Source organism: Trachypithecus francoisi, unplaced genomic scaffold (assembly GCF_009764315.1).
Source record: "Trachypithecus francoisi isolate TF-2019V2 unplaced genomic scaffold, Tfra_2.0 Lachesis_group11, whole genome shotgun sequence".
NCBI lineage: Eukaryota > Metazoa > Chordata > Mammalia > Primates > Cercopithecidae > Trachypithecus > Trachypithecus francoisi.
In genome coordinates, this window is record NW_022681456.1 from 40,603,688 (window position 1) to 40,631,587 (window position 27,900).

At 36.8% G+C, this 27,900-nt stretch overlaps 1 protein-coding gene across 2 annotated transcripts in view; it reads left to right on the forward strand.

The window, feature by feature from the left end:
* Positions 1 to 27,900, forward strand: part of EEA1 (early endosome antigen 1) — a 162,155-nt gene that overhangs the window by 86,786 nt on the left and 47,469 nt on the right. For both annotated transcript variants that reach the window (XM_033221084.1, XM_033221085.1), the window contains 4 exons: positions 13,768 to 14,106; positions 18,131 to 18,280; positions 20,539 to 20,658; positions 27,339 to 27,542. In XM_033221084.1, coding sequence (XP_033076975.1) covers positions 13,768 to 14,106; positions 18,131 to 18,280; positions 20,539 to 20,658; positions 27,339 to 27,542 — 813 coding nt within the window. The remainder of the gene's footprint in view (positions 1 to 13,767; positions 14,107 to 18,130; positions 18,281 to 20,538; positions 20,659 to 27,338; positions 27,543 to 27,900) is intronic.

Genomic DNA, 27,900 nt, shown 5'->3' on the forward strand with positions numbered 1-27,900 from the left:
GTTGCCATTGCTTTTGGTATTTTAGACATGAAGTCCTTGCCCATGCCTATGTCCTGAATGGTATTACCTAGGTTTTCTTCTAGGGTTTTTATGGTTTTAGGTCTAACATTTAAGTCTCTAATCCATAATCCATCTTGAATTAATTTTCATATAAGGAGTTAGGAAAAGATCCAGTTTCAGCTTTCTACTTATGGCTAGCCAATTTTCCCAGCACCATTTATGAAATAGGGAATCCTTTCCCCATTTCTTGTTTTTGTCAGGTTTGTCAAAGATCAGATGGCTGTAGATGTGTGGTATTATTTCTGAGCGCTCTGTTCTGTTCCATTGGTCTATATCTCTGTTGTGGTACCAGTACCATGCTGTTTTGGTTACTATAGCCTTGTAGTGTAGTTTGAAGTCAGATAGCGTGATGCCTCCAGCTTTGTTCTTTTGGCTTAGGATTGTCTTGGCAATGTGGGGTCTTTTTCGGTTCCAAATGAACTTTAACGCAGTTTTTTCCAATTCTGTGAAGAAAGTCATTGGTAGCTTGATGGGGATGGCATTGAATCTATAAATTACCTTGGGCAGTATGGCCGTTTTCGCAATATTGATTCTTCCTATCCATGAGCATGGAATGTTCTTCCATTTGTTTGTGTCCTCTTATTTCACTGAGCAGTGGTTTGTAGTTCTCCTTGAAGAGGTCCTTTACATCCCTTGTAAGTTGGATTCCTAGGTATTTTATTCTCTTTGAAGCTGTTGTGAATGGGAGTTCATTCATGATTTGGCTCTCTGTTTGTCTGTTACTTGTGTATAAGAACACTAGTGACTTTTGCACATTGATTTTGTATCCTCAGACTTTGCTGAAGTTTCTTATCAGCTTAAGGAGATTTTGGGCTGAGATGATGGGGTTTTCTAAATATATAATCATGTCATCTGCAAACAGGGACAATTTGACTTCTTCTTTTCCTAACTGAATACCCTTTATTTCTTTCTCTTGCCTGATTGCCCTAGCCAGAAGTTCCAACACTATGTTGAATAGGAATAGTGAGAGAGGGCATCCCTGTCTTGTGCCAGTTTTCAAAGGGAATGCTTCCAATTTTTGCCTATTCAATATGATATTGGCTGTGGATTTGTCATAAGTAGCTCTTATTATTTTGAGATACGTTCCATCAATACTGAATTTATTGAGAGTTTTTAGCATGAAGGGCTGTTGAATGTTGTCAAAGGCCTTTTTTGCATCTATTGAGATAATCATGTGGTTTTTGTCTTTGGTTCTGTTTATGTGCTGTATTACGTTTATTGGTTTGTGTATGTTGAACCAGCCTTGCATCCCAGGGATGAAGCCCACTTGATCATGGTGGATAAGCTTTTTGATGTGCTGCTGGATTCAGTTTGCCAGTATTTTATTGAGGATTTTCACATCGATGTTCATCAGGGATATTGGTCTAAAATTCTCTTTTTTTGTTGTGTCTCTGCCAGGCTTTGGTATCAGGATGATGTTGGCCTCATAAAATGAGTTAGGGAGGATTCCCTCTTTTTCTATTGATTGGAATAGTTTCAGAAGGAATGGTACCAACTCCTCCTTGTACCTCTGGTAGAATTTGGCTGTGAATCCGTTGGTCCTAGACTTTTTTTGGTTGGTAGGCTATTAATTATTGCCTCAATTTCAGAGCCTGCTATCGGTCTATTCAGGGATTCAATTTCTTCCTGGTTTAGTCTTCGGAGAGTGTAAGTTTTCCGGAAATTATCCATTTCTTCTAGGTTTTCTAGTTTATTTGCATAGAGGTGTTTATAGTATTCTCTGATGGTAGTTTGTATTTCTGTGGGATCGGTGGTGATATCCTCTTTATCATTTTTTATTATGTCTATTTGATTCTTCTCTCTTTTCTTCTTTATCAGTCTTGCTAGCGGTCTATCAATTTTGTTGACCTTTTCAAAAAACTAGCTCCTGGATTCATTGATTTTTTGGAGGGTTTTTCGTGTTTCTCTCTCCTTCAGTTCTGCTCTGATCTTAGTTATTTCTTGCCTTCTGCTAGCTTTTGAATGTGTTTGCTCTTGCTTCTCTAGTTCTTTTAATTGTGATGTTAGGGTATCAATTTTAGATCTTTCCTGCTTTCTCTTGTGAGCATTTAGTGCTATAAATTTCCCTCTACACACTCCTTTAAATGTGTCCCAGAGATTCTGGTATGTTGTGTCTTTGCTCTCATTGGTTTCAAAGAACATCTTTATTTCTGCCTTCATTTCTTTATGTACCCAGTAGTCATTCAGGAGCAGGTTGTTTAGTTTCCATGTAGTTGAGAGATTTTGATTGAGTTCCTTAGTCCTGAGTTCTAGTTTGATTGCACTGTGGTCTGAGAGACAGTTTGTTATAATTTCTGTTCTTTTACATTTGCTAAGGAGTGCTTTACTTCCAACTATGTGGTCAATTTTGGAATAAGTGCGATGTGGTGCTGAGAAGAATGTATATTCTGTTGATTTGGGGTGGAGAGTTCTGTAGATGTCTATTAGGTCCACTTGGTGTAGAATTGAGTTCAATTCCTGGATATACTTGTTAACTTTCTGTCTTGTTGATCTGTCTAATGTTGACAGTGGGGTGTTAAAGTCTCCCATTATTATTGTATGGGAATCTAAGTCTCTTTGTAAATCTCTAAGTACTTGCTTTATGAATCTGGGTGCTCCTGTATTGGGTGCATATATATTTAGGATAGTTAGCTTTTCCTGATGAATTGATCCCTTTACCATTATGTAATGGCCTTCTTTGTCTCTCTTGATCTTTGATGGCTTAAAGTCTGTTTTATCAGAGACCAGGATTGCAACCCCTGCCTTTTTTTGTTTTCCATTTGCTTGGTAGATCTTCCTCCATCCCTTTATTTTGAGCCTATGTATGTCTCTGCATGTGAGATGGGTCTTCTGAATACAGCAAACTGATGAGTCTTGACTCTTTATCCATTTTGCCCATCTGTGACTTTTAATTGCAGCATTTAGTCCATTTACATTTAAGGTTAATATTGTTATGTGTGAACTTGATCCTGTCATTATGATATTAGCTGGTTATTTTGCTCGTTAGTTGATGCAGTTTCTTCCTAGCATCGATAGACTTTACATTTTGGCATGTTTTTGCAATGGCTGGTACTGGTTGTCCCTTTCCATGTTTAGTGCTTTCTTCAGGATCTCTTGTAGGGCAGGCCTGGTGGTGAGAAAATCTCTACGCATTTGCTTGTCTGTAAAGGATTTTATTTCTCCTTCAGTGATGAAAGTTAGTTTGGCTGGATATGAAATTCTGGGTTGAAAATTCTTTTCTTTAAGAATGCTGAATATTGGCCCCCACTCTCTTCTAGCTTGTAGAGTTTCTGCCGAGAGATCTGCTGTCAGTCTGATGGGCTTCCCTTTGTGGGTACCCCGAACTTTCTCTGTGGCTGCCCTTAACATTTTTTCCTTCATTTCAACTTTGGTGAATCTGACAATTATGTGTCTTGGAGTTGCTCTTCTCAAGGAGTATCTTTGTGGCGTTCTCTGTATTTCCTGAATTTGAATGTTGGCCTGCCTTACTAGGTTGGGGAAGTTCTGGATGATATCCTGCAGAGTGTTTTCCAACTTGGTTCCATTTTCCCCATCACTTTCAGGCACCCCAATCAGACGTAGATTTGGTGTTTTCACATAATCCCATATTCCTTGAAGGCTTTGTTCATTTCTTTTAACTCTTTTTTCTCTAGACTTCTTGCTTCATTTCATTCATTTGATCTTCAGTCACTGATACTCTTTCTTCCGGTTGATTGAGTTGGTTACTGAAGCTTGTGCATTTGTCCCGTAGTTCTCGTGTCATGGTTTTCATCTCTATCAGTTCTTTTAAGGTCTTGTCTGCATTGATTATTCTAGTTATCCATTCATCCATTCCTTTTTCAAGGTTTTTAGTTTCTTTGTGCTGGTTACGTAGTTTTCCTTTAGCTCTGAGAAGTTTGATCGACTGAAGCCTTCTTCTCTCAGCTTGTCAAAGTCATTCTCTGTCCACCTTTGTTCCGTTGCTGGTGATGAGCTGCATTCCTTTGGAGGGGTAGATGCACTCTGATTTTTTGAATTTCCAGCGTTTCTGCACTGTTTTTCCCCATCTTTGTGGTTTTATCTGCCTTTTGGTCTTTGATGATGGTGACGCACTGATGGGGTTTTGGTGTGGGTGCCCTTTCTGTTTGTTAATTTTCCTTCTAACAGGACCCTCAGCTGCAGGTCTGTTGGAGTTTGCTTGAGGTCCACTCCAGACCCTGTTTGCCTGGGTATCAGCAGTGGAGACTGCAGAATATAGAATATTGCTGAACAGCGAGTGTTGCTGTCTGATTCTTGGTCTGGAAGCTTCGTCTCAGGGGTGTACCCAGCCATGTGAGATATGAGGTGTCGGTCTGCACCTAGTGGGGGATGTCTCCCAGTTAGGCCACTCAGGGGTCAGGGACCCACTTGAGCAGGCAGTCTGTCCATTCTCAGATCTTAACCTCCATGCTGGGAGAACCACTCCTCTCTTCAAAGCTGTCAGACAGGGACTTTTTTTTTTTTTTTTTTTTTGAGATAGAGTCTCGCTCTAGACAGGGACTTTTACATCTGCAGAGGTTTCTGCTGCTTTTTGTTTAGCTATGCCCTGTCTCCAGAAGTGGAGTCTACAGAGGCAGGCAGGCCTCCTTCAGCTGCGGTGGGCTCCCCCCAATTCGAGCTTCCTGATGGCTTTGTTTACCTACTTAAGCCTCAGCAATGGCGGGCGCCCCTCCCCCAGCCTCGCTGCCACCTTGCAGTTAAATCTCAGACTGCTGTGCTAGCAATGAGGGAGGCTCCGTGGGCGTGGTACCCTGCAGGCCAGGTGTGGGATATAATCTCCTGGTGTGCGGGTTGCTAAGACCCTTGGTAAAGCCCAGTGTTAGGGTGGGAGTTACCCGATTTTCCAAGTGTTGTGTGTCTCAATTTCCCTTGGCTAGGAAAAGGAATTCCCTTCCCTCTTGTGCTTCCCAAGTGAGGCGATGCCTCGCCCTGCTTCAGCTCTCGCTGGTTGAGCTGCACCTGTGGACCACCATTGACTGTCCGACACACCCCTGTGAGATGGGAGCTGGAGGCTGGAGCTGTTCTTATTTGGCCATCTTGGGCGCCCCCTGCCATACTGATTTTTATAGTTGTTGTAACCCTTTTATATTCCCACCAACTATACCAGGGTTCCAGTTCCTCTACATCCTCACCAACACTTATTTTCTTTCTCTTTTTGGAGAGTGACCATCTTAATGGGTATAAGGTGGTGGTATCTCATTTTGGCCTTGATTTGCATGCCCTTAATGACTAGGTTGTTGAACATCTTTTAATGTGCTTGCTGGCCATATGCAACAAAACTGGGTTCTGTTGTTGTTATTGAGTTGTAGGAGTTCTTTATATATTCTAGATACTAACCCCTTATCAGATATGTGATTTGCAAATATTTTATCCCTTTCTGTAGTTATGTTAAATTTTGATGTAGTCTAATTTATTTACTTTTATTTTTGCTAAGGTCTATTTGGTGTCATAGCCAAAAAATCATTGCTAAGCCTAGTGTCATGAAGCTTTTCTTTTGTTTTCTTCTAAGAGTTTTCTAATTTTTAGGTCTTACGTTTAGGTTTTTGATCCATTTTGATTTAATTTTTGTATATAGTATAAGGTAAGAGTCTAATTTTATTCTTTTGTACGTGGATATCCATTTTCCCAGCAGCATTTGTTGAAAAGACTGTCCTTTTCCCATTGAATACTCTTGGCACCCTTGTCAGAAATTATTTGACCATTGTCTTAGTCTGTTTAGGCTCCTATAATAAGATGCTATAAACTGGGTAGCTTATAAACAATAGAAATTTATTTTTTACTATTTTGGAGGCTGGGAAGTTCAAAATCAAGTCACTAGCAGATTTGGTGTCTGGTGAAACACTGCTTTCTGGTTCATAGATGTTGCCTTCTCACTGTGTCCCACATGGTGAAAAGAACAAGAGACCTCACTGGGGCCTCTTTTGTGATTCCATTCATGAGAACTCAACCCTGAGGACCTAATTACCTCTGAAATGCCCACCTGCTAATACCATCTCCTTGAGGGTTAAGTTTCAGTATATGAATTTTGGGGGGACACAGATGTTCAGACCATAGCAACAATATATGCAAAGGTTTATTTCTGGCTGTCTATTCTATTCCATTGATTTCTGTGTCCATCTTTATGCTAGTACCATACTGTTTTGATTATTGTAGCTTTGTAATAAGTTTTAAAATCAGGAAGGTAAGCCTTCAACTTTGTTTTGTATTTTTAAATGTTAATATTTTCTGCGTTGTTTCTTTATAAATGAGCAACATTGGCCAGGCGCAGTGGCTCACGCCTGTAATCCCAGCACTTTGGGAGGCCAAGGTGGGCAAATGACCTGAGGTCAGGAGTTTGAGACCAGCCTGACCAACATGGTGAAACCCCATTTCTACTAAAAATACAAAAATTAGCCAGGTGTGGTGGCACATGCCTGTAATCCCAGCTACTTGGGAGGCTGAGGCAGGAAAATCACTTGAACGTGGGAGGCAGAAATTGCAGTGAGCCGAGATCATGCCACTGCACTCCAGCCTGGGCCACAGAATGAAATTCCATCTCAAAAAAACAAACAACAAAAAACCAACAAAAAAACAAAAACAAAAACAGAAAAGCAACATATAGTATTTTGTTTGGGGGTAGGGGAGGTACTAATATTAATACTTTTTCCCTTTGTCTTTACTTTTTTAGTGATGGGGCAGTAGAGAGTTATTAAACCCTTTTATTCAAAGATGTGAATGTGTTGGTTCATTTGTAATAACTTGAACTTAACATTTTGGTGAAATATAGTAAGGAAAAAGTTAAGAAAGAAAAAAATAGGGCATAAGGGAAAAAAGAGAAATATGCTTAGCTATAAATACTAAACCTCCTGCCAACAGCCATGTGTATGAGCTTGGAAGTAGATGCTCCAATCCTAGTCAAGTTTTCAGAAACTGTAGCTCTGGCCAGCAGCTTACTATGACCTCATGAGAGACCCTGAGGTGAAATCACCCAGTTAAGCCACTTCTAGATTCCTGACCGTCAAAAACTACATGAGATAATAGATACTGTTTTCGGCTGCTGCCGTGAAGTTTCAGGGTAATTTGCTGCTCTTGGCCAGCACTTCTCTTTACATTCTCAAAATGATTAAGGACTCCAAAGAGCCATTTTTGGGGGGAGTTTACATCTATGGACACTTGCCATATCGAAATTTAAAAGGAATTTAAAATATTTATTTATTTAAAAAACATTAACTCATTAAATATTAACATAAATAACATTTCTTATGAAAAATGACCATTTTTCTAAAACACAAGAGTTCAGCAAGAAAAATAGTTGTGATGTTTTACATTTTTGGAAACCTTTTAAATGTCTAGCTTAATATAGGACAGATAGATTCTCATATCTGCCTTTACATTAAATCTATTGTAGCATGTGGTTGAAGTATATGAAGAAAATTTAGTCTCACACAGATATGTGGTTGGAAAAGGAAGGTATATTTGAATACCTTTTTCAGATAATTGTGGCTTTCTTTATTTGATACTGTGCTCAAATTTGATAATAGTGTCTTAAAAGTTAGTTATAATGTAGAATCTGAAACCATATCAGTGGACTTTTTGTACCCTTTAGCATTAAAATTTGGTCTATCTTGCCTTTTGAGTGGATCTTTTCCTGTGCATGATTCTGTAAGATCATGCATTAGTCATGTGGAAAATATTGGTTCATTGAGTTACTCAGATCTTCCAAATTTTGACACATTTTATTGTACAATATAAAAACAGTCACATTTGTCAATATCACTATGAATCTCAGAATAAGCTTTAAATATGAGGAAGCTGTCGAGCTCATGGTGGTGGATACATGTTTTCCAAAATTCTAAACTGTATTCGAAAGCTTGAGTTTTATTACTGGCAATAAATGCTATCAATTCTATTCTTTAAAGTGACAGATTCCCTTCCTTCTCAAGTCTGAATAATAATAGTTTGTCGGTCTTTCTAGTAAAAGTGGTGTTTCATTAAAAAAAAACGTGTGGCTAGTTCAGTGTAACTCAATCACATGAGTACTTTTCTTCATGACAACTGTATTATACTTTGGTGTGGAGCAGAAATGCTCCATGTATAATTCCTATTTTTTATTTTTCTTGCTACTACAAATATTCAAATATTATAGCTGGAACATTCATATATAAATCTTATGCATTTGTACAAGAATTTCTCTATGTTAGATACTCAAAGTGAAATTCCTGTCCTGTAGGGCAAACACATGCTCAGATTTACTAGATGACCTCCAGCTATTTTCCAAAGTAATTATACCAGTTTACCATTACCCCTTTCCCCATCAACTCTTGGTGTTGACTGATGTTTAAAATATAATCTTTTATAGCTGTGCTTTTCCCCTAGTAAACTTCTAGATCCTTGCTCCCCTTTTATCTCCTGTCAAACTACACGGAGAAAACTTCTACGTAATTTAGTGTTGCCTTTGTCTCTCTGTTTGATTTTTAATTTCTTTGAACCCAGAACTTACCTTCTATCTCTTGGAAGCTGACCAGGATATGTACAGTAGCAATTTACATGCAGTGGGTGTTTATGATCAGTGTAATTTATTATGTATTTCTCAAACATTAAGCTCCTAATAAAGGACATGATTTGATATTGGTAGCTAAAATGTACAAATACTCTAGCATACATTTTGTGTGTGTCTGTGTGTATATTCACACATGCACATTATTGAAAGAAGTGCTGTGGCTATTTTATGAATAATACATAGAATCAAGATTATTTTAGTGTGTTCGAATTGGAACATTACTTATTAGGGAATAATAAGACCTTCTACTAATCTTAATAATGCCTTACATAAATTTAACACTTCACAGTTTTGTTTTGTTTTTCCCAAAGGGTATCTCTGTTCAGGATTTGGTCACTAGTCAGTACAAGCCCACAGTTGTATCTGCCTTTTCTTATTATCCTCACTATCTGCCTCTCTCACCCCTCCTTACCCCATGTCTTTGGGGTAATTATTGACAGTGGTGATTTTCAAGTGCTTTGAATTTGGAATCTCTCTACTTGGTCGTTTGAAGGCTATTACATGAAATGTCCTGGGCAGCTTTTGTGGGTCACAGGTAGTATCAACGTGGATAGGTAACATTGCAATATATAATGAATGGAAAAGATAATTGCTTTTGTGTTAATGTCAAAGTTTTCAGGTTTAAACCAGTATTTTATAATTACTAGTCTTGAAAATGTAAAAACACAATGGAAAAATTGAAGAAACTTTCTTCTTAGTTTTCAATAAAAATAACTTCTGACATTTAAACAGCTCAATTAACTGTTTCCTTATAAATTCTAAACAAAATTATATTGCTTATCTGCAGTCACTACTGTAATATAATATAGGTCATTGTAAGAGACAGATATTTTTTGGGTCTCACCTTTCATCCCTTTTCTGTCCTCCATTGCTCTCATTTTTCACCAGCCCCAGTTCTAAGGTGCTCACATGCCGAAGTGGGAGCCAGATTTGGCCAGTAGTTATTATATAGCTGTGTATTACCACTGCATTGCAAAGTGGTATATTGATAAGAACAGTATGGTACAGTGGTCACAGGCATTCTTAAATTTCAGTTTTGACACTTACCGTCTGTGACACTAAGCCTCTGAAAGTCTGTTTACTCTCCTGCTAAGAAATATTATTATACCCACTTACCTCTTAGGATTAATAGGAACATTATATAAATTAATAGAAGGTAAAGTGCTTATTGACTTTTAGTAAGCACCTTAGTGAATGTTGGTTGTTGTTGGTGTTTTTTTTTTTCCATAAATGAGAGAGAGTCTCACTCTTTTGCCCAGGCTGGAGTGCAGTGGCATGATCTCGGCTCACTGCAACCTCTGTCTCCCTGGTTCAAGAGATTCTCCTGCCTCAGCCTCCTGAGTAACTGGGATTACAGGTATTCACCACCATGCCCGGCTAATTTTTGTATTTTTAGTAGAGACAGGCTTTCACTATGTTGGTCAGGCCGGCCTCAAACTCCTGACCTCGTGATCCACCCGCCTCGGCCTCCCAAAGTGCTGGGATTACAGGTGTGAGCCACGGCACCTGGCTGGTTGTTGTTTTTAATTGTTAAGTGTTGTGATACAGGATTGGGTCAAGACCAAGATGAGAGTTTTCCTAATTTACTGCCTAGTGAATCAAAAAAGGCTTTTGTATAAAACATAGCATTTTAGCTGAGTCTTTAAGGTTGCTAAGGAGCATTTCACATGTCAGAGGGGTTAAGACATTTCATTTTGAGAGCGAGGTGTACAAAAGGCATAGAACAATGTAAGAGCATATGTATCTCATAAAATAAGAGACGTTGGAGAGCTACAAAGTAGTTTAATTTGTTCATTCTCACCAAGCTATTCTGAGGAACAAGTGAGATGTGATCTCTGAAATAACTTTGTAACCTATAAAGCATTAAAAAATGGCATTCTTTTTATATTCAGTTTATTACTTGAGCAAGTAACAAATGAAAAATAGAGCCTAATATAGGGAAATTGTCACTGTAAGAATATATATTGAGATAACAATTGGTGAGAAAATAAAAAGGGACTGGATATTTGGAAGGAAAGAATTTTGCTTACCCAAATGATAATTAGGTTATAGCAAAGGAATAACATGCATTTTATAATTTAAATTTGAATAGGATATATTTTAGGGAGTACAAATTGATTTATTGAATGTCTCAGTTGTGTTATGAAAAATGTATTGGATTTAGAATCATAATCCATGACTCTGCCATTTGACCAATCATGTCAGGCTCTGTCAACTTTACCTTCTTCATCTGTAAAATCTCTATCACATATTTTGTTGTGAAGATGAAAATGGAGAAGTAAAAATGCTCTTATTATTTTTTAATGAATTTCACTATACTTTAAAAAGTCACTCTTCAAAAACCTTGTATTCACTGTAGTATTTTCTTCAGATTCCATGGGAAGACCATAATAAAAATGAAAAGTTTTAATAATAAAATATAGTTAGCCTTTTACCTGTAAAAATTACAAAGTGTTAGTGGATTAGGTTCTTTTAAAAAGAAAGAAAGTGGTTCTGCTACTTTTAAAGAAAATTTAGTTCTCTTTCATCTGTGTAATAATGCTGGTAGATTTTGGTTATTTTTTTTTAGGACAAGGCAATTTTAAACAGTCCCTAGTTGTTGCCATATATTTTTGCCTTTTAAAGAGTGAAACTATCAGCTGGGCATGGTGGCTCATGCCTGTAATTCCAGCACTTTGGTAGGCCGAGGCAGGTGGATCACAAGATCAGGAGATCGAGACCAGCCTGGCCAACATGGTGAAACCCTGTCTCTACTAAAAATACAAAAAATTGGCCGGGCATGGTGGCGGGCCCATGTAGTCTCAGCTACTTGGGAGACTGAGGCAGGAGAGTAGCATGAACCCGGGAGATGGAGCTTGCAGTGAGCCGAGATTGTGCCACTGCACTCCAGCCTGGGTGCCAGAGCGAGACGCCGTCTCAAAAAAAAAAAAAAGAAAAAAAAAGTGAAACTATCTCAAGGGTGTATAGAAATGATGGGATTAGTTGGTTACTTTCTAAGTAAGTCTGTGAGGAAGAAGACTCTAACTCATTATGAGCCTTAATTTTTGTAGCATGTTTTAAAAGGTATGTTCCACCCAAGTTCTCAGTGTATGTGAATATGGTTGCATTTATGAAATTCAGTAACTTAGAATTCTCTTTAAAAAAGATTATTTATAGATTAATAAATAGACTTAATTTGCTTATAAATTCTAAAACAAATGTTGTTTTCCTAAATAAAACAAAGGTAGAATTATGTCAAGAAAAATTTGGAATTACAAAGAAATGTTTATAAAAAGACAATTTTTCTAACATATAGTTGAATCAGAAGTGTTATTTTTTTCTGTAATTTTCTTGGTTCTGTGTCTTTTTTTCTGTTTTTGTTGCTTGGTCAAGGCACACATCTTTTAGCTAATTTTGCTGTAAACTTAATGTTTGCTCTTCTTACTTTTAAGTCTGTCTGTCATCGTCTCTTATACATACTCTTTTTTTTTTCTTTTTTTTGTGACAGGGTCTTGCTCTTGTTGCCCAGGCTGGAGTGCAGTGGCGTGATCTTAGCTCACTGCAGCCTTTAACTCTTGGGCCCAAGCATACCTCATGCTTTAGCCTCTCGAGTAGCTAGGTCATACTGGCATGCCTGGCTAATTTTTTTTCTTTTGTTTGAGATGGGGTCTTGCTATATTGCCCAGGCTGATCTTTAACTCTTGACCTCAAGTAATCTTTCTGTCTCAGCCTTACAGAGTGCTGGGATTACAGCTGTGAGCTGCTGCACCTGGCCTCTGTTATATATACTTTTATCATCTTTCCAGACACTGCTTTTCCATAGTATATTCCTGTTTGATAATTAACATTAGCTTATTTTTTCTTAGACAAATGTTCGAGAACCTTTATTCCTGTATTTCCCATGTTGGGGAACACAGCAATAAAGATATTTCTATTACCCCTGTGAGATAATAGGGTTTTGCTGTCACCCCACCTGAAACTTGTTTGCCTTTTCCTTCGTGTCTTATACATTTATATAGAGCAGATGGCATGTATCATGTGTATGTATTACATGATTTTTCCCATCGCTTTTGAAACCAGGCTCAAACTTCATGGTATTTAGATGATCCTACTAGTTAGCTCCCCTTGACTTTGCTCATTTTTTAAAAAAATTGTGCCTTAAGAAATTTGACACGCTTTTATTAGTCAATTGTGACTCGTGCATTATGTTTTAGCTTTCTTAGAAAGATTTTTTGTTGTTGTTGTTGTTTTGTTGTGTGATTTCATTTAGAGTATATTCTGTTTAAGGTATGAAGGCTTTGATTGGTCTCTCCTATTTCAGTATCATCCCCTTCCAGCACACTGCATATTAGTTCGTACACTAAAGGTCCACTAACTGACTCACCAGGTACTTACAATAGCTTCTTATCCTGGCTGGATGTCTTACAGAATTTAGTTAACATTCTGATCCATATTTTATGCTTAAATATGTTTACTTTAAAGTTTAGTGTTAATTTTTACAACCCCACTGAGACCAGGCTTTGACATTAGATCAGGTTGGTTGTTCCAGGTCTTTGATTAGAAGTGTTATTTTTATGTTTTATACTTGATAGCATTGAGTAATGTGACAAAATTTAAGGCAGGTGAGTGATAGCTTTAGATCATTTTTTAATACACCTAGAAAAAAATTTGAATTAGTCTTAGCTTGTGACTCTAAAACTTGGTCTTTAACAAGAAGAGCATAAAACGATGCAATCAATAGATTAGGTGCATTAAAACAGTGGATGATACTGCTGCACTAAAGCTCTTACCAACTATGAAACTGCACAGTGAAAAATCAAAGTTTGCATAGTATATTGTTACTTAAAATAATTTGTTGGTAGAAAGGTAGTTTCAATTTTTAACTCAAATGGAAGAATATAAATATGTCACATACCCTAAAAAATCCAGTAGATTTTATTATTTTTATTTTATGTCAACACTTGCTTGGCAATTCTTAAGTTGTATTAGTAGAGTTTAGTCAAGTGGACCAATACTGAAATCACAAGTTAGTATGTAATGATTTAATTCTTGGCTAGAACATTGTCACTGTTTTATATTTTAATATTGACTAAAATGTATAGTAGGAGACAGTACTGCCCCAAGATTGTTCGAATAATTGGAGTAATTTAAAATATTAGAAAAGGAAATAAATTGTTAAATTGATATTTTAGACCTTGACAGAAAACTTGCTAAAAAAAGAACAAGACTATACTAAGTTAGAGGAGAAACATAATGAAGAATCTGTGAGTAAAAAGAATATTCAGGCAACCCTTCATCAAAAAGACCTAGATTGTCAGCAGCTTCAATCAAGATTGTCTGCATCTGAAACCTCACTGCATAGAATACATGCAGAACTAAGTGAAAAAGGAGAAGCTACTCAAAAGCTCAAAGAAGAATTATCTGAGGTAGAGACCAAGTACCAGCATCTAAAGGCGGAGTTTAAGCAGCTACAACAACAGAGAGAAGAAAAGGAGCAGCATGGGTTACAACTCCAAAGTGAAATTAATCAAGTAAGAGCTGTTAATTTTATTTATTGTAATTCTTCCTCTGGTTTCTTCTTCATGTACTTGATGGTTATTTGATCATAATATAGTTCATGTTGAAAAAATATTGCCATTTTAAAAGATTAACTCTTAACTTTTATATCCAGTAGTGTTGTCAGATATCATTTCTTCTAATTTCCATGTCCCTTAAGAAAAAAAATTATAATATCCATTTTACAGCTTTGTGGGGAATTGTTTATGAATTGATATTATAAATTGCTTAGGATGGTACCTGGGGCATACAGGTACTCACTAGGTTGTAGCTATTATAATTAATTTAAATTATTGACCATTCTTTCATTTGAAATTTTTTTGTTACAAAATTTTAAAAGCATCATTATTATAAAACAAACAGCATACAGATTAGATATTTTTAAAAAATCATGTGTTTTAGGGAAAATTTTTTTGAAAATAAATAAAAATTAGATATTTCATAGAAAGTAAATCAGCCCTAATGCTGCAGCTATTTTCTATAGGTAAATAATACATGAATCACATATATATAAAATATATATAATATATATTATATATTTATGAATATAAATGTATATTTATATAGTGTATATATATAATATGTTATATGATATTCATGTCATATTGATATATATAATTCATATATTATTTACCTATATAGCTCATATTTTGAACTATATTATTTACCTATACAAAAGTATTTTGTATCGGTTAATCTAGCTTAAAGGCACAAACTATTTTGTATAAGTTAATAATATAGTGGCTATCAGATGAAGTTTAATGCAAGTTTTGACTTTGCCATTAACTTAATTTTTTAATGCCTGTGTTCTAATTATTGCTTTAGGTAACATTGGAAATTGGTTGAAAATGGAAATTGGGGGATATTCAAGTCCTCAGCTACTTTTTTGATAATGTTCAGCTGTTTTTCTAAAATGACAGTGATACTTTATTTTACTATAATTAATAATTTTCATGGCTTTCTATCCTTTAGTAGTAATAATAATAATGATTCTGTTAGTAATTTAATGAGCTTCAGTTATATTTCAGAAATTAGAGTAAGTACTTCACATATGCTAAAACTAATTTTTGAGTTTGTACTGTGAGTTCTGTGATACAGTAAATCAGAAGAGTTAAAAGTATTTCTGTAACCTGTGCTCTCTTTCCCTGTGTCTGCTGGCCCCGCCCCCCTTGTTTCACTCTTAAACCACGCTAACAACTGCAAACTGATCTGCCTTCCCACCTGCCCCCGACAAACCGATGCTTTATATAGGCATCAGAGTAGTCTATATTAAAGGCAAATCTTACCATGTTCTAACCATGCTTTCAGCCCATTAATAACTCTTTATGACCTAATGGATTAAGTCGAGGTCCTTTGTTATGACATGCAGTATCCATAGTGGTCTTGTTGGCCTTACTCCTCAGCAATTTACCCTTCTTTTCCTTATTCTTCACTGCAAGAATACGGAAGTGTCTTTAGTTTTTTCCTATATGTTGTGCTGTGTCTTGCTTTTGTTGTATCATTCAGTCTGCCTTCTTGACCTGAAATATTCTTTTTATTCTTCTTCACCTTGATAGATACTATTTACTTCACTTGTCATTTTTTATAATTTTTTTTTAAAGAACAAGATCATGTTCTTTATAGCAACGTGGATGGAGTTGGAGGCCATTGTCCTAAGTGAACTAATATAGGAACAGAAAATCAAATACCACATGTTCTCACTTAAAAGTGGGAGCTAAATATTAAGTACATATGGACACAAAGAAGGGAACAACAGATGGCCAGGCCTGCTTGAGGGTGGAAGGTGGGAGGAGGGTGAGGATCGAAAAACTACCTATTGCGTACTATGTTTATCACCTAGGTAATGAAATAACCTGTACACCAAACCCCTGTGACATGTAATTTACCTGTATAACAAACCTGTACATGTACCCCTGAACCTAAAATCAAAGTTAAAGATTTGAAAAAATTTAAGAAATACATTTAGGGGGTACAAGTGCAGGTTTCTTGCATGTATATATTGTGTAATGGTGAAGTCTGGACTGTTAGTGTACCCATTGCCCATATAGTAACCATTGTACCCAACAGGTAATTTTTCAACCCTCACTCGCCCCTCTCCCAACACTCTCCCTAGAAATCCTTTCTAAACATGCCAGTGCTTCCCCACACCCAAGATAGCTTAAGCATGTACATATCTTTAATATTTAACTTATACCATAATATAGTTTATTATCATAATTTATGTCTTTCTTTACTAGACTCTGAACTCTTTGGGTGCAAAGACCATGTCTTATTCATTTTTTATTTTTACTACTTGGCATTTTGCTTGTTTTTTTTTGTTGTTGTTGTTTGTTTTTTTTTTTTTTTAAGACAAGCTGGAGTGCAGTGGCATGATCTCAGCTCATTATAGCCTCCATCTTCTGGGTCCAAGCAGTTCTCGTGCCTCAGCCTCCTGAGTAGCTGGGACTTCAGGCATATGCTACCACACCCAACTAATTTTTTGTGTTTTAGTAGATACGGGGTTTCACCATGTTGCCTAGGCTGGTCTCGAACTCCTGAGCTCAGGCAATCCACCCTCCTCAGCCTCCCAAAGTGCTAGGATTACAGGTGTGAGCCACTGTGTCCAGTCAGCATTTTGATTGTTAATCTGCCTATGTTTTAGTGAGTGAATGAATGAATAAATGTAAGCATTCATAATGGAAGGAAACTGAGCCATGGGGATGTCAATGAATAACTTAAACTAACTTATATATTTGAGTTTTAGTTCAGATAAACAAATTTAGCGTTTATGCTTTCTTTTTTCCTTTTTCTTTTTCTTTTTTGAGATGGAATCTCACTTTGTCTCTGCTGGAGTGCAGTGGCAAGATTTCAGCTCACTGCAACCTCCGCTTCCCGGACTCAAGCAATTCTCCTGCCTCAGCCTCCTGAGTAGCTGGGATTACAGGCATAAGTCACTGTGCCTGGCCGCATTTATGCTTTCTAAAAGACACATGCCTCATTTACTAGGGGATGCAGAAATGAATAAGAAACAGTACCTACTTTTAATAATTGTATAAATCTTATGGAGAGGATAAGGCAAGTACTATAGATCATACTCAAGATTATGAGAATTATAATAAAAGGATTCCATATATTATAGGAAATTGGAAGAGTTTCTTTCTTCTGTTCCCCCGTGTAGTACTTCAGCTGTTGTAATTTTTTATCCAGTTATGTGATCAGGAAATCTTTGTATTAGGGAGAGGTGGTACTTGGAATTGGGAATATCAGATAGGTTGTGACAGGTGGCAGTTTGAAAGCAGATGTGTCTTCCAGCCAGAGGGATTAGTGAGAGCAAACTAGTGGTAGGAAAGTGTTGTAAGAGGCAGGAAGGGACACTGATTTGCTGTTAGGATAGAGTATGTATAACAGGGGTGGACTACTTGTGATGGTTCTTAACTGCCTTAGTTTTAATTGGGTGGCATTTGTAAAGTTAATGAATGAGGGTCACTATATATATATATGATCATTTCCTCTATTGTATTTAGAAATTATATGCCAATATGAGGACTTGGGAATGCACTGGGCAGTATCCAATACCCAAATATAAAACGTTAACTGTAGTAGTTCTTGGCTATGGAAAACCAACAAGAATCACTGTGGAATTTTAAACAATACTGTAGAATAGATCTGAATGTGTACTAAGTGTCTTAATTTTTAAGTTGTATTTTATTCTTTTAAGTTTCTGAAAATTCCAACACTTATATCCAAACAAGAGCCTGCATTTGTTTTAAGAGAGCAGTAACATAACACAAAAACAAAAATTGTGATGTTTAACCATAATTTTATGTGATTCATTATAATATATGATTAAAATTCAGTTGCAGTTAAAATCACTATATAAAATCTTAGGTTTTCCCAAAGTATCATGAAAATTAAGATACTGTACTTATTTTGGTGAAAGGTAAAACATTGTTTGGAAAGTAGGTCGTCGTGTGTGTGTGTTTATACATATGTACATACATTTTTTTTCTTTTTTTAAAGTTACATAGCAAACTTCTGGAGACAGAGCGCCAACTAGGGGAAGCTCATGGTAGGCTGAAGGAACAGAGACAGCTTTCAAGTGAAAAGTTGATGGATAAAGAACAACAAGTGGCTGATTTACAACTCAAACTTTCTCGGTTAGAAGAGCAGGTAGGCTAGCATTTATTGATAGGCTTGAGGTATCTTTAACATGATTATGATTCATCAATCTGTTAATTGTCAGAGCTTTAATTGGACTTTAAGTAAAGTGCAAATTTATTATTCTCCAGTAGCAACATCCTGCTTGTTAACTACATTAAGTCATCTTGTTGTAATTGTATTCCCTAAAGTTCTCAACAAAAATGCACAAAGAAAACTTAACTCTTTCAGCTTTAGGCAGGAAAAATTCTGGGGGTGAACCCATCAGGCTGCTAGAGCCTTCCTACTCAGAAGGACTACTTCCTAATGAAACAGTAAACTATGAATTGTTGGTAAAGATCATTAATGACATGTAGTTGGTATATAACTTTGTATATATATATAACTATATATAAACTTTGAGTTTCCACTTAAGGATTTTTGCTTTTAAAAATTAAGCATATATGGCCGGGCGCGGTGGCTCAAGCCTGTAATCCCAGCACTTTGGGAGGCCAAGACGGGCGGATCACGAGGTCAGGAGATCAAGACCATCCTGGCTAACACGGTGAAACCCCGTCTCTACTAAAAAATACAAAAAACTAGCCGGGTGAGGTGACGGGCGCCTGTAGTCCCAGCTACTTGGGAGGCTGAGGCAGGAGAATGGCGTGAACCCGGGAGGCGGAGCTTGCACTGAGCTGAGATCCGGCCACTGTACTCCAGCCTGGGCGACAGAGCGAGACTCCGTCTCAAAAAAAAAAAAAAAAATTAAGCATATATTTGAATGCTGTCCCTCATTAGACTTGCGGTTGCTATAAATGATGCCTGTAATATAAAGTAAAAGTTATTAAATTACATCTTTATTGCAATTAAACACATTACTTTTTAGTTTTAAGTTTTTAATTTTTAATTTAATTTTATTTGTTTGTTTGTTTGTTTTTTTTTGAGACGGAGTCTTGCTCTGTTGCCCAGGCTGGAGTGCAGTGGCCGGATCTCAGCTCACTGCAAGCTCCGCCTCCCGGGTTCACGCCATTCTCCTGCCTCAGCCTCCTGAGTAGCTGGGACTACAGGCGCCCGCCACCTCGCCCGGCTAGTTTTTTGTATTTTTTAGTAGAGACGGGGTTTCACCATGTTAGCCAGGATGGTCTCGATCTCCTGACCTCGTGATCCGCCCGTCTCGGCCTCCCAAAGCGCTGGGATTACAGGCTTGAGCCACCATGCCCGGCCCTTTTATTTGTTTTTGAGACAGGGTCTCATTCTGTCACCCTGGCTGGAGTGTAGTGGCATGATCTCGGCTCACTGCAACGTCCGCCTCTTGGGTTCAAGCAGTTATCCCGCCTCAGTCTCCCCAGTAGGGACTACAGATGTGCACCACTACACCCGGCTAGTATTTGTATTTTTTGGTAGAGATGGAGTTTTACCATGTTGGCCAGGCTGGTCTTGAACTCCTGACCTCAAGTGATTTGCCTGCCTCAGCCTCCCAAAGTGCTGGGATTACGGGTGTGAGCCACCATGCCTGGCCGGAATTAAACACATATTCTACAATAAAATCTGCAGCTTCAGCAATAGATTTTCTTCTAGACCTAAAATCTTAGATGTGGTAAATGATCGTATTCTTTTCCAGTAAGTGATAATTATGACTATTAAGAAAAAAAATAAAAGAAATACTGATACGTGGTTTAAATTATTGTTACAAATAATTTATATGTAATTCCTTGATCATACTAGTTTACAAAAAAGTTAATAAACTAAATACCAGCCCGGAGAAAGTTCTTTTAGGATAAGCCTATTTATATAAAATAGTTTCTTTAACATGAGATTAAGATTCTATAAGTAATGAGGTACTGCTTTTTTTTTTTTTTTTGAAACAGTCTCTTTCTGTCGCCCAGGCTGGAGTGCAGTGGTGCAATCTCGGCTCACTGTGACCTCCGCCTCTCGGGTTCAAGTGATTCTCCTGCCTCAGCCTCCCGAGTAGCTGGGACTACAGGTGCCTGCCACCACACCCGGCTAATTTTTGTAGTTTTTTTTTTTTTAGTAGAGATAGGGTTTAACCATATTGGCCAGGCTGGTTTTGAACTCCTGACCTTGTGATCCACTTGCCTTGTTCTCCCAAAGTGCTGAGATTACAGGTGTGAGCCACTGCGCCCAGCCAAGGTGCTGCTGTTAAAGTTTATCTTACATATTACCTGAATTTATTGTTCTGTTCAGACTTGAGAATTGAAGTAATGCCAGATACTTATGAATGATAGCATTATGCCTTTAAGTTCTCAATTGACAATCTGTGTTTTTTTAAGTTGAAGGAAAAAGTTACAAATTCTACAGAATTGCAGCATCAATTAGATAAAACAAAGCAACAGCATCAAGAACAACAGGCTCTTCAGCAAAGCACCACGGCAAAACTTCGAGAAGCTCAGGTAAACATTAGTTGCGTTATTAGCCTTGTAAACAAAAATTAATTACCATTACATAGAATATAAGAGAAAAAATAAAATTACTTAATCCAAATCATTATCCTTTTGTTGTGGTAAAACTAGAAAATACAAAATACTTGATTGTGAGGGATTTTGAGAATTTTGAAGTCTGAATAATCAGAAAATTATTTTTCTTTTGATTACTATGTTGAAAAGTTTTTCCAACTTAGTGTAAAATATTAATTATAAACAAATTTATACATTATCTTTTATATATTAATTTAAATTTATTAGATTTATCTATTAAATATGTTTAGTTAAATAAATTTGTTTAAGTTACTTATAAATAATTTATTCATTATTGTTTCTTATTGATTAAAATACAGTATTTGGAAAATCAAAAATGTTCGAATAAAATTTTCTGGCATCGTTAGCCCAGTAAGGAAGAATATTTTGTATTTCCTTCAGTAGAACTTAGTATTTGTTGGTCATTTCTTTTCCTGCTTTATAACCATCATCTGAACATTGGAATTGTAGGTGTAGAAAATATAATTGTTTGGGTTAAATTTATACGAAGTCTGCAGCGTAGCTTAGAATATTGAAAGAAGTTTTCATTTTGTTATGATAAGGGGAGATTGTCCAAATGTTGAAATGAATTTGACTTTGATATGTTTTATTATTATTATTATTATTATTATTATTTTTTTTTTTTTTTTTTTTGAGGCCGAGTCTCGCTCTTTCACCCAGGCTGGAGCTGGAGTGCAGTGGCGCTATCTCTGCTCACTGCAAGCTCCGCCTCCCAAGTTCACGCCTTTCTCCTGCCTCAGCCTCCCGAGTAGCTGGGACTGTAGGCGCCCGCCACTGCACCCGGCTAATTTTTTGTGTTTTTAGTGGAGACGGGGTTTCACCAGGATGGTCTCGGTCTCCTGACCTCGTGATCCGCCCGCCTCTGCCTCCCAAAGTGCTGGGATTACAGACGTGATCCACCGCGCCTGACGTTTCACTGTGCTCAGCACTGTGAATAGACAGAGTACTTGCCCTCTAGGAGATGGCAATCTAATGATATGTACGTAGAAACAATATTGTAGTTTGAGGGAGGCAATAAATAATATGCCCTTCTCTTCTGAGCTTGGAGAGTGGCATGGGAGTCAGATGAATAGAGATCAAAATACTGGATTCATTTATTTGTTCTTTTATTCAGTTAGTCAAAAAACATTTATTAACCTCTACTCTCAGCCAAGGAACTGATTTTGTGAACTTAGCAGTGAACAAAACAGACAAAAATATCTGCTCTCATGGAGCTTAGTGAGAGAGACAACGATAACCAACGTAAATAGGCAAAATATATAGCATGTTAAATGGTGATAAGTGCTATAAAGATGAAGGAAGGAGGGATGAGGAGTTGGAAGTGTTTTGGGGGGACCAAAGTTGGGACTGCAGTGTTAGGCCTCTTTGAAAAGATGAAAGACCTGAAGGAAGGAGAAGCCTGTGATTCAGAGAGAAAAACATTAGTACGTTAAATGGTGCAGAGGCAGGAGCATGTCTCAAGAATAACGGGAAGTCAGGGCTGGAGTGGGAGAGTGTTAGAAGAGTTAAAAAGGGCAGGTCATAGAGCTCACAGGATATCAGAACCTCTAGTGCCTTATAGGTAATTTTAAGGACTTTATTTTACTTTGAGTTAAGATGAGAAACCATTGGAGGGTTCTGAGCAAAGCAGTGATATGATTTGACTTATGATTTCACAGAATTATTCTGGCTGATGTATTGAGAGTAGACTGTACAGGTACATAAGTAGAAGCATAGAAATTAGCTAAAAGGCTACTACAATAATCCAGATAAGAAATGATGTAGCTTGGATTAGAGTGGTAGTGAGAAGTCAGGTTCTAGTTTTGCTTTAAAGGTAAAGCTGACTGATTTATTATAGAGTATTCAGAGAGAACTTAAGGGTGACTCCAAGGATTTTAGTCTGGGCATTTAGAAGGATGGAGACCAGACAAAATGAAGATGGAGAATCCCACTGGATTTGGCAATATGGAGGTCATCGATGACCTTGATTAGGGTGATTTGCATAAAGAAGTAAGACAGAAACCTGATTGGAGAGGGTTCAAGAGAGAATGGAAAGAAAAAAGTTTGATAGAGTGAATATAGATAACTCTAGGAGCTTTATTGTAAAGGTCAAGGAAGAAATGGCAATAGTAAAGCAAGTGTGAAGAATTTGGTATAAGTCAGCAGCCAAGTGGGCTTTCTTATACTGTACCCAGAATTAACTTTATTAGTTTAACCACAAAGCTAGAAATGGCAGCCTTTCACCTTTTTGCAGACAGGTTGTCTGTCAGACTGAGGGAACAGCAGGGACTCAGTTGAACATGGTTATTTGTTCCTTATTCTACACTATCCAATAAGTTTACATTCTTATTCCCTGGGGAGGAATACAGAAAGGATGAAAGACGGGCCAGGCAAAGTCCCTCATTATGGAAACATGAAAAGTCCTCACAACTAACGAAAGAGATGTAATGAGTCTAGTTCTAGGTGTGTGTATGTATATAAAATTATCACGGTGGCATAGAGAATAGTTACCTAACCCAAACAGAGTCTGGAAAAGAGCAGCCGTGGAAAACTTTTTAAAAGTGACAATCTGAGCACAAAGGATGAGTAGATATTTCTGGGGTGCAGAGATGGTGGTAGTGAGAAGTTTACTCCAGATAGAATTTACAAGGATGAAAGATACTGAAGCTAGTGTGAACTAAGCTCTTAGGTTTTGCTGTACCTTGAAGTGTAAGTTAGAGATTACTTAAGAAGTCAGAGCATTAGATATGGGTAAGTTTATAGAAGATCTCATGTGACATTTGTATTTCAAGATGGAAAGATTTTGAAGATGGAAAGGTATTGAAGGTCTTAAGAAAGAATTGCCATAGTCAGATTTGCTTTTTAAATTATTCTTGTTGATGTGTGCAAGATGGATTTGGGTGGGAATATTCTGGAATGAAATGAATTAAAAGACTAATATATGCAGCAGTTCAGATGAAAAATAATACTGGTCTTAGTTCAAGCAGTTGTTGAAGTTATAGGGACAAATGTGAGAAATACTTACAAGGTAAAAATAAATGAACAGCACCGGTTGACTTAATAGATAAAAGGGATGAGGGAGAAGGGATGTGACTTCCAGGTTGATAGCGTTGGGTGCATGGTAAATGGAGGTGTCATCAGCTGTGTTAGTGAATGTGATACAAATGGCCATCTCATAGGGCAATGCGATGTGTTCAGTTTAGGACGTGTCTTGAGGCACCAGTGCGATATATTTAATATTTAAAGCTTGGAGGAGGGAATCGTGTTATATATGTTAACTGAGAGAGACATCAGAATATATAAAGTAAATGGAATTATTAGAGTAGATGTGATTAGCCAGAAGAGAGAGTATAGTGAGAAAAATAGATAATTGGTAACATAAGACTTCTGAGAAACACCAGCCCTTAAGGGATGACTAGTTAGAAGAAGAGCAGCCCCAGGAAGAGTGAGAATGGTCAGAGTAATTAAGAAGAACCTGCAGAGTGGAAGCCAAAGGAATAGGAAGGGTCGAAAGTTAGGGGTAATCAGCACCTTCAAATGTGGGTTTGTGTGGTGGCGATGCTCAGTATGATAAATGAAAAATACCAATTAGATTAAGCAATTAAGTAAATTGATAATGTTGCTAAACATAATTTCAGTAAAGTAATAGAGGTGAAAATCTGATTGTCGATTAATGAGTGAGAGATGAGGAAATTAGGAATATAAATATAAATTATTTTTGAAATGTCAGTGTAAATTGTTTAAAGACTGGGCAGAAACTGGAGGGGGATGTGTCCTGGGGAGTGTTTTTGAGAATAAGAGAGACCTGGACATGTCTATAGTCTAGGACAAAGGGATTCATAGGGAGGGAGTTATTAAGGATATTGGGGGAGAAGCGGCTGAGGGAATAAGGTATTGTTAAGAAGCTACGATGTTACTGATACACTGGGGGAGGGTGAAATTAAACTCATCCACTGAAGCTTGAGGAAAGGAGGTAAATATGGAGTGGGGCATATATACATAGCTCCATATATCTATATACATAAATATATGTATATATTGTTTTATGTATATCTATATATGTCTCATGGATCAGAAGAAGAGTAGTAGGAGATGAGTTTAGAGCATTGGAAAAAGAATGTGGTTAATTGAAGGTTTCTTGTTAAATTCTAGTTTATAATAATATAGATTTATATTATTAAACATAGTTCTAATTAATTGTATGTGTATATAATATATATACACATATTATTTTATATAAAATTATTTTTTTGAAAATCAAGATTGGTCATTCCTGAAAATCTCATGTTTCTTGATAAAGTTGGAGATAGTAATAGCTGAATATCAGGCAAGCAGAGATTGAGAATGTAGAGATAATATGGAATCTTTTAAGTAGTTATTGAGGGGAATATTTGAGGGTGAGGACCTCATTCAAATAAAAAACTTGACAAGATAATTCTGAATATATACTGTGATGGAAGTTGAAACCAGAACCAGAAATTTGTAGTAGCACCAATCTATGGAACTTTGTGATTTTACTCCAATAGTGCTTAGAAGTATAGGAATGGAGAATTGGGCTTTTTGGGAGTGGCTCTTGGAAATTTTTGGGTGGAAGGAAATGGACAATGTGGTTGAAAGAATAGTTAAGGTTAGGTCATATCTATATAGGAAGTTCACGAAGAAAAGCTAGGCATATGCTGAATATGTTAGAAGGAAATTGACATCTCTGACATTGAATAACAGAAATTAGGTCATTAAATTGGAAGGCAGTAAGTTGTGGTCATAGAGTAGGATAGTTAGAAATTTCTAGCTGGAAGAATTTCAGGTGGTTACAAATCCTATATGAGTGTGTGAAATGTGGAATAAGTAAAGGTCCAGGAATTAAGATGATATGAATGTTGAGGCTATGCTCTTAATTATTTATGTATTTTGTATTTCCCAGGAAATTGGCAGAAATTGGGATTGAGAGAAAGACTAAATCAGGTCTCAAGTCTTCAGTGAATGAGGTAGGGATTTATAGATGATAGCAACAAAAAGTAGAGAGTAGAATAAGTAAATGGCATAATCCCCAGAGCAACACGAAACTTTCACATGAGGGAGAGAGTAATGGCAGTGAAACACCAGGAAAAGGTCACCCTCCTGTGCTTGCCCAGTGGAATAGACGTTACTGACCAGAGCAGGGTGAGGGGTGAGGGAGAATTGGCATCTGTAAAGGAAGAATCAAATTTCAGTTAAGACTTGGAAACAGAGTGACTATATATCTATATCTATACATCTATATCTATATATCTATATCTAGATATGTAGATATATATCTACTATGTAACAAGCCTGCTCATTCTGCACAAGTATCCCAGAGCTTAAAGTGTATGTATAAATATCTATATCTTATACATACACTTTAAGCTCTGGGATACTTGTGCAGAATGAGCAGGTTTGTTACCTAGGTACACATGTGGCCATGGTGGTTTTCTGCATCCATCAACCCGTCATCTAGGTTTTAAGCCCCACATGCGTTAGGTATTTGCTCTAATGTTCTCCCTCTCCTTGCCCCGCAACCCCCAACAGGCCCCGGTGTGTGATGTTCCCCTCCCTCAGAGTGACTTTTATGGAAAGAAGCTTAGGCCTGGAATTCTGATTCCAGATTAGTGGAATGTAGAGAGAGAAGTTATCTATCGGTGGCAGGAACAGAGACTGAGAGGCAGAGAGGTTTGGTTGCCTTTTGTCATTTGACCAAAACTTAGAAGGATGAGAAGTATGCTTGAAAGTGACCGATCTCAAATATTTTAATATTGGCACAGATCATGAGAGTACCACATGGTTGCTGGGTCTGTGTCAGCAGAGTGGTGTGAAAGTAAAAGAAGAGGGATCCCTTGCTGTATCGATAGAAGAGTTCTTTTAGTGTATTGAAGTGAGCCTGCATGTATATGTGATTTAGAGTGTAATAATTTATTTTTCTATTCATTCAGTGACTTTTTAGAATATATGTGTCAAATATCTTGGATATATCAATGACTAAGACACAGAAATCCTTTTTAGAGTATACATTTTAACGGAGGGTGGTTGGAGTGAGGTAGATCAGCATGACAAATAAGCAAATTATTTAGTGTGTTGGAAAGTAAGCATGGAAAGAAAATGATAACCAAGATAGGGAATATTGGGAAAGGCTGAAATTTTAAATGGAATGGTCAGAGTAGTCCTAATTAAGAAGGTGATGTTTGAGCAAACATTTGAATGGGGAGTAAACTATATGACTGTGTGGGGGAAGAGTTCCAGGCAGAAGGAGTAGTTAGTACACTAAGGCTTCGAGGTGGGAGTGTGCCTAGTGTGAGATTGAGTCTCATGTGTCTGAAATTAGGGTCAGAAAAAGAGTAGTAGCAGGAGGTCATATTAGAGTGTTAGAAAAAAATGTGGTTGACAGTTTTTTGTTAAATTCTACCTTATAATGATATAGATTTATATTATTAAATATATAGTTCTAAGTGCTTAACTAAATTTACCATGTTAAAATGTAATAGTTTTAAGAAAATGTAAGACTGAGAATTTGAGTGATAGAATTTATTGTTAGTCATTTTATGTTTGAGGAATAACTTTTTAAGTTCTCTATTCTTAAAGTAGTGGTTTTCAATTCTTTACAGAATGATTTGGAACAAGTTCTACGTCAAATTGGCGATAAGGACCAAAAGATCCAGAACCTTGAAGCTTTATTACAGAAGAGTAAAGAAAATATTTCATTACTAGAAAAAGAAAGAGAAGATCTTTATGCAAAAATTCAGGCTGGTGAAGGAGAGACTGCTGTTCTTAACCAGTTACAAGAAAAAAACCATACACTACAGGAGCAAGTAAGCTTGTAAAATATATTATATTTCTAAAATTTACTTCTGTCTCTCTAAGTCTTACTAAGTGCTTATTTAAATGATTCTTCATTCTTGCTCTTTTTAGCACATTTTAAATGTTACATATTTTTATGACAAATAGCATCTCATGTACCTTAAGAGGCAGATTACTATTGTAGTGAAACATGATTTAACAAAGGAAAATTTCTCAGTTCATGTCCCTGGATGTAAGTGTGACTATGAATAAATCATTTTACGTTGTTAGCTCACTGGAAAAACAGAAATATTAATAGTGTATACTTGCTTAATGGCATTTTGTGATGTTTTAAAAAAAGAATAATGAAATGTATTCATAAATTGAAGA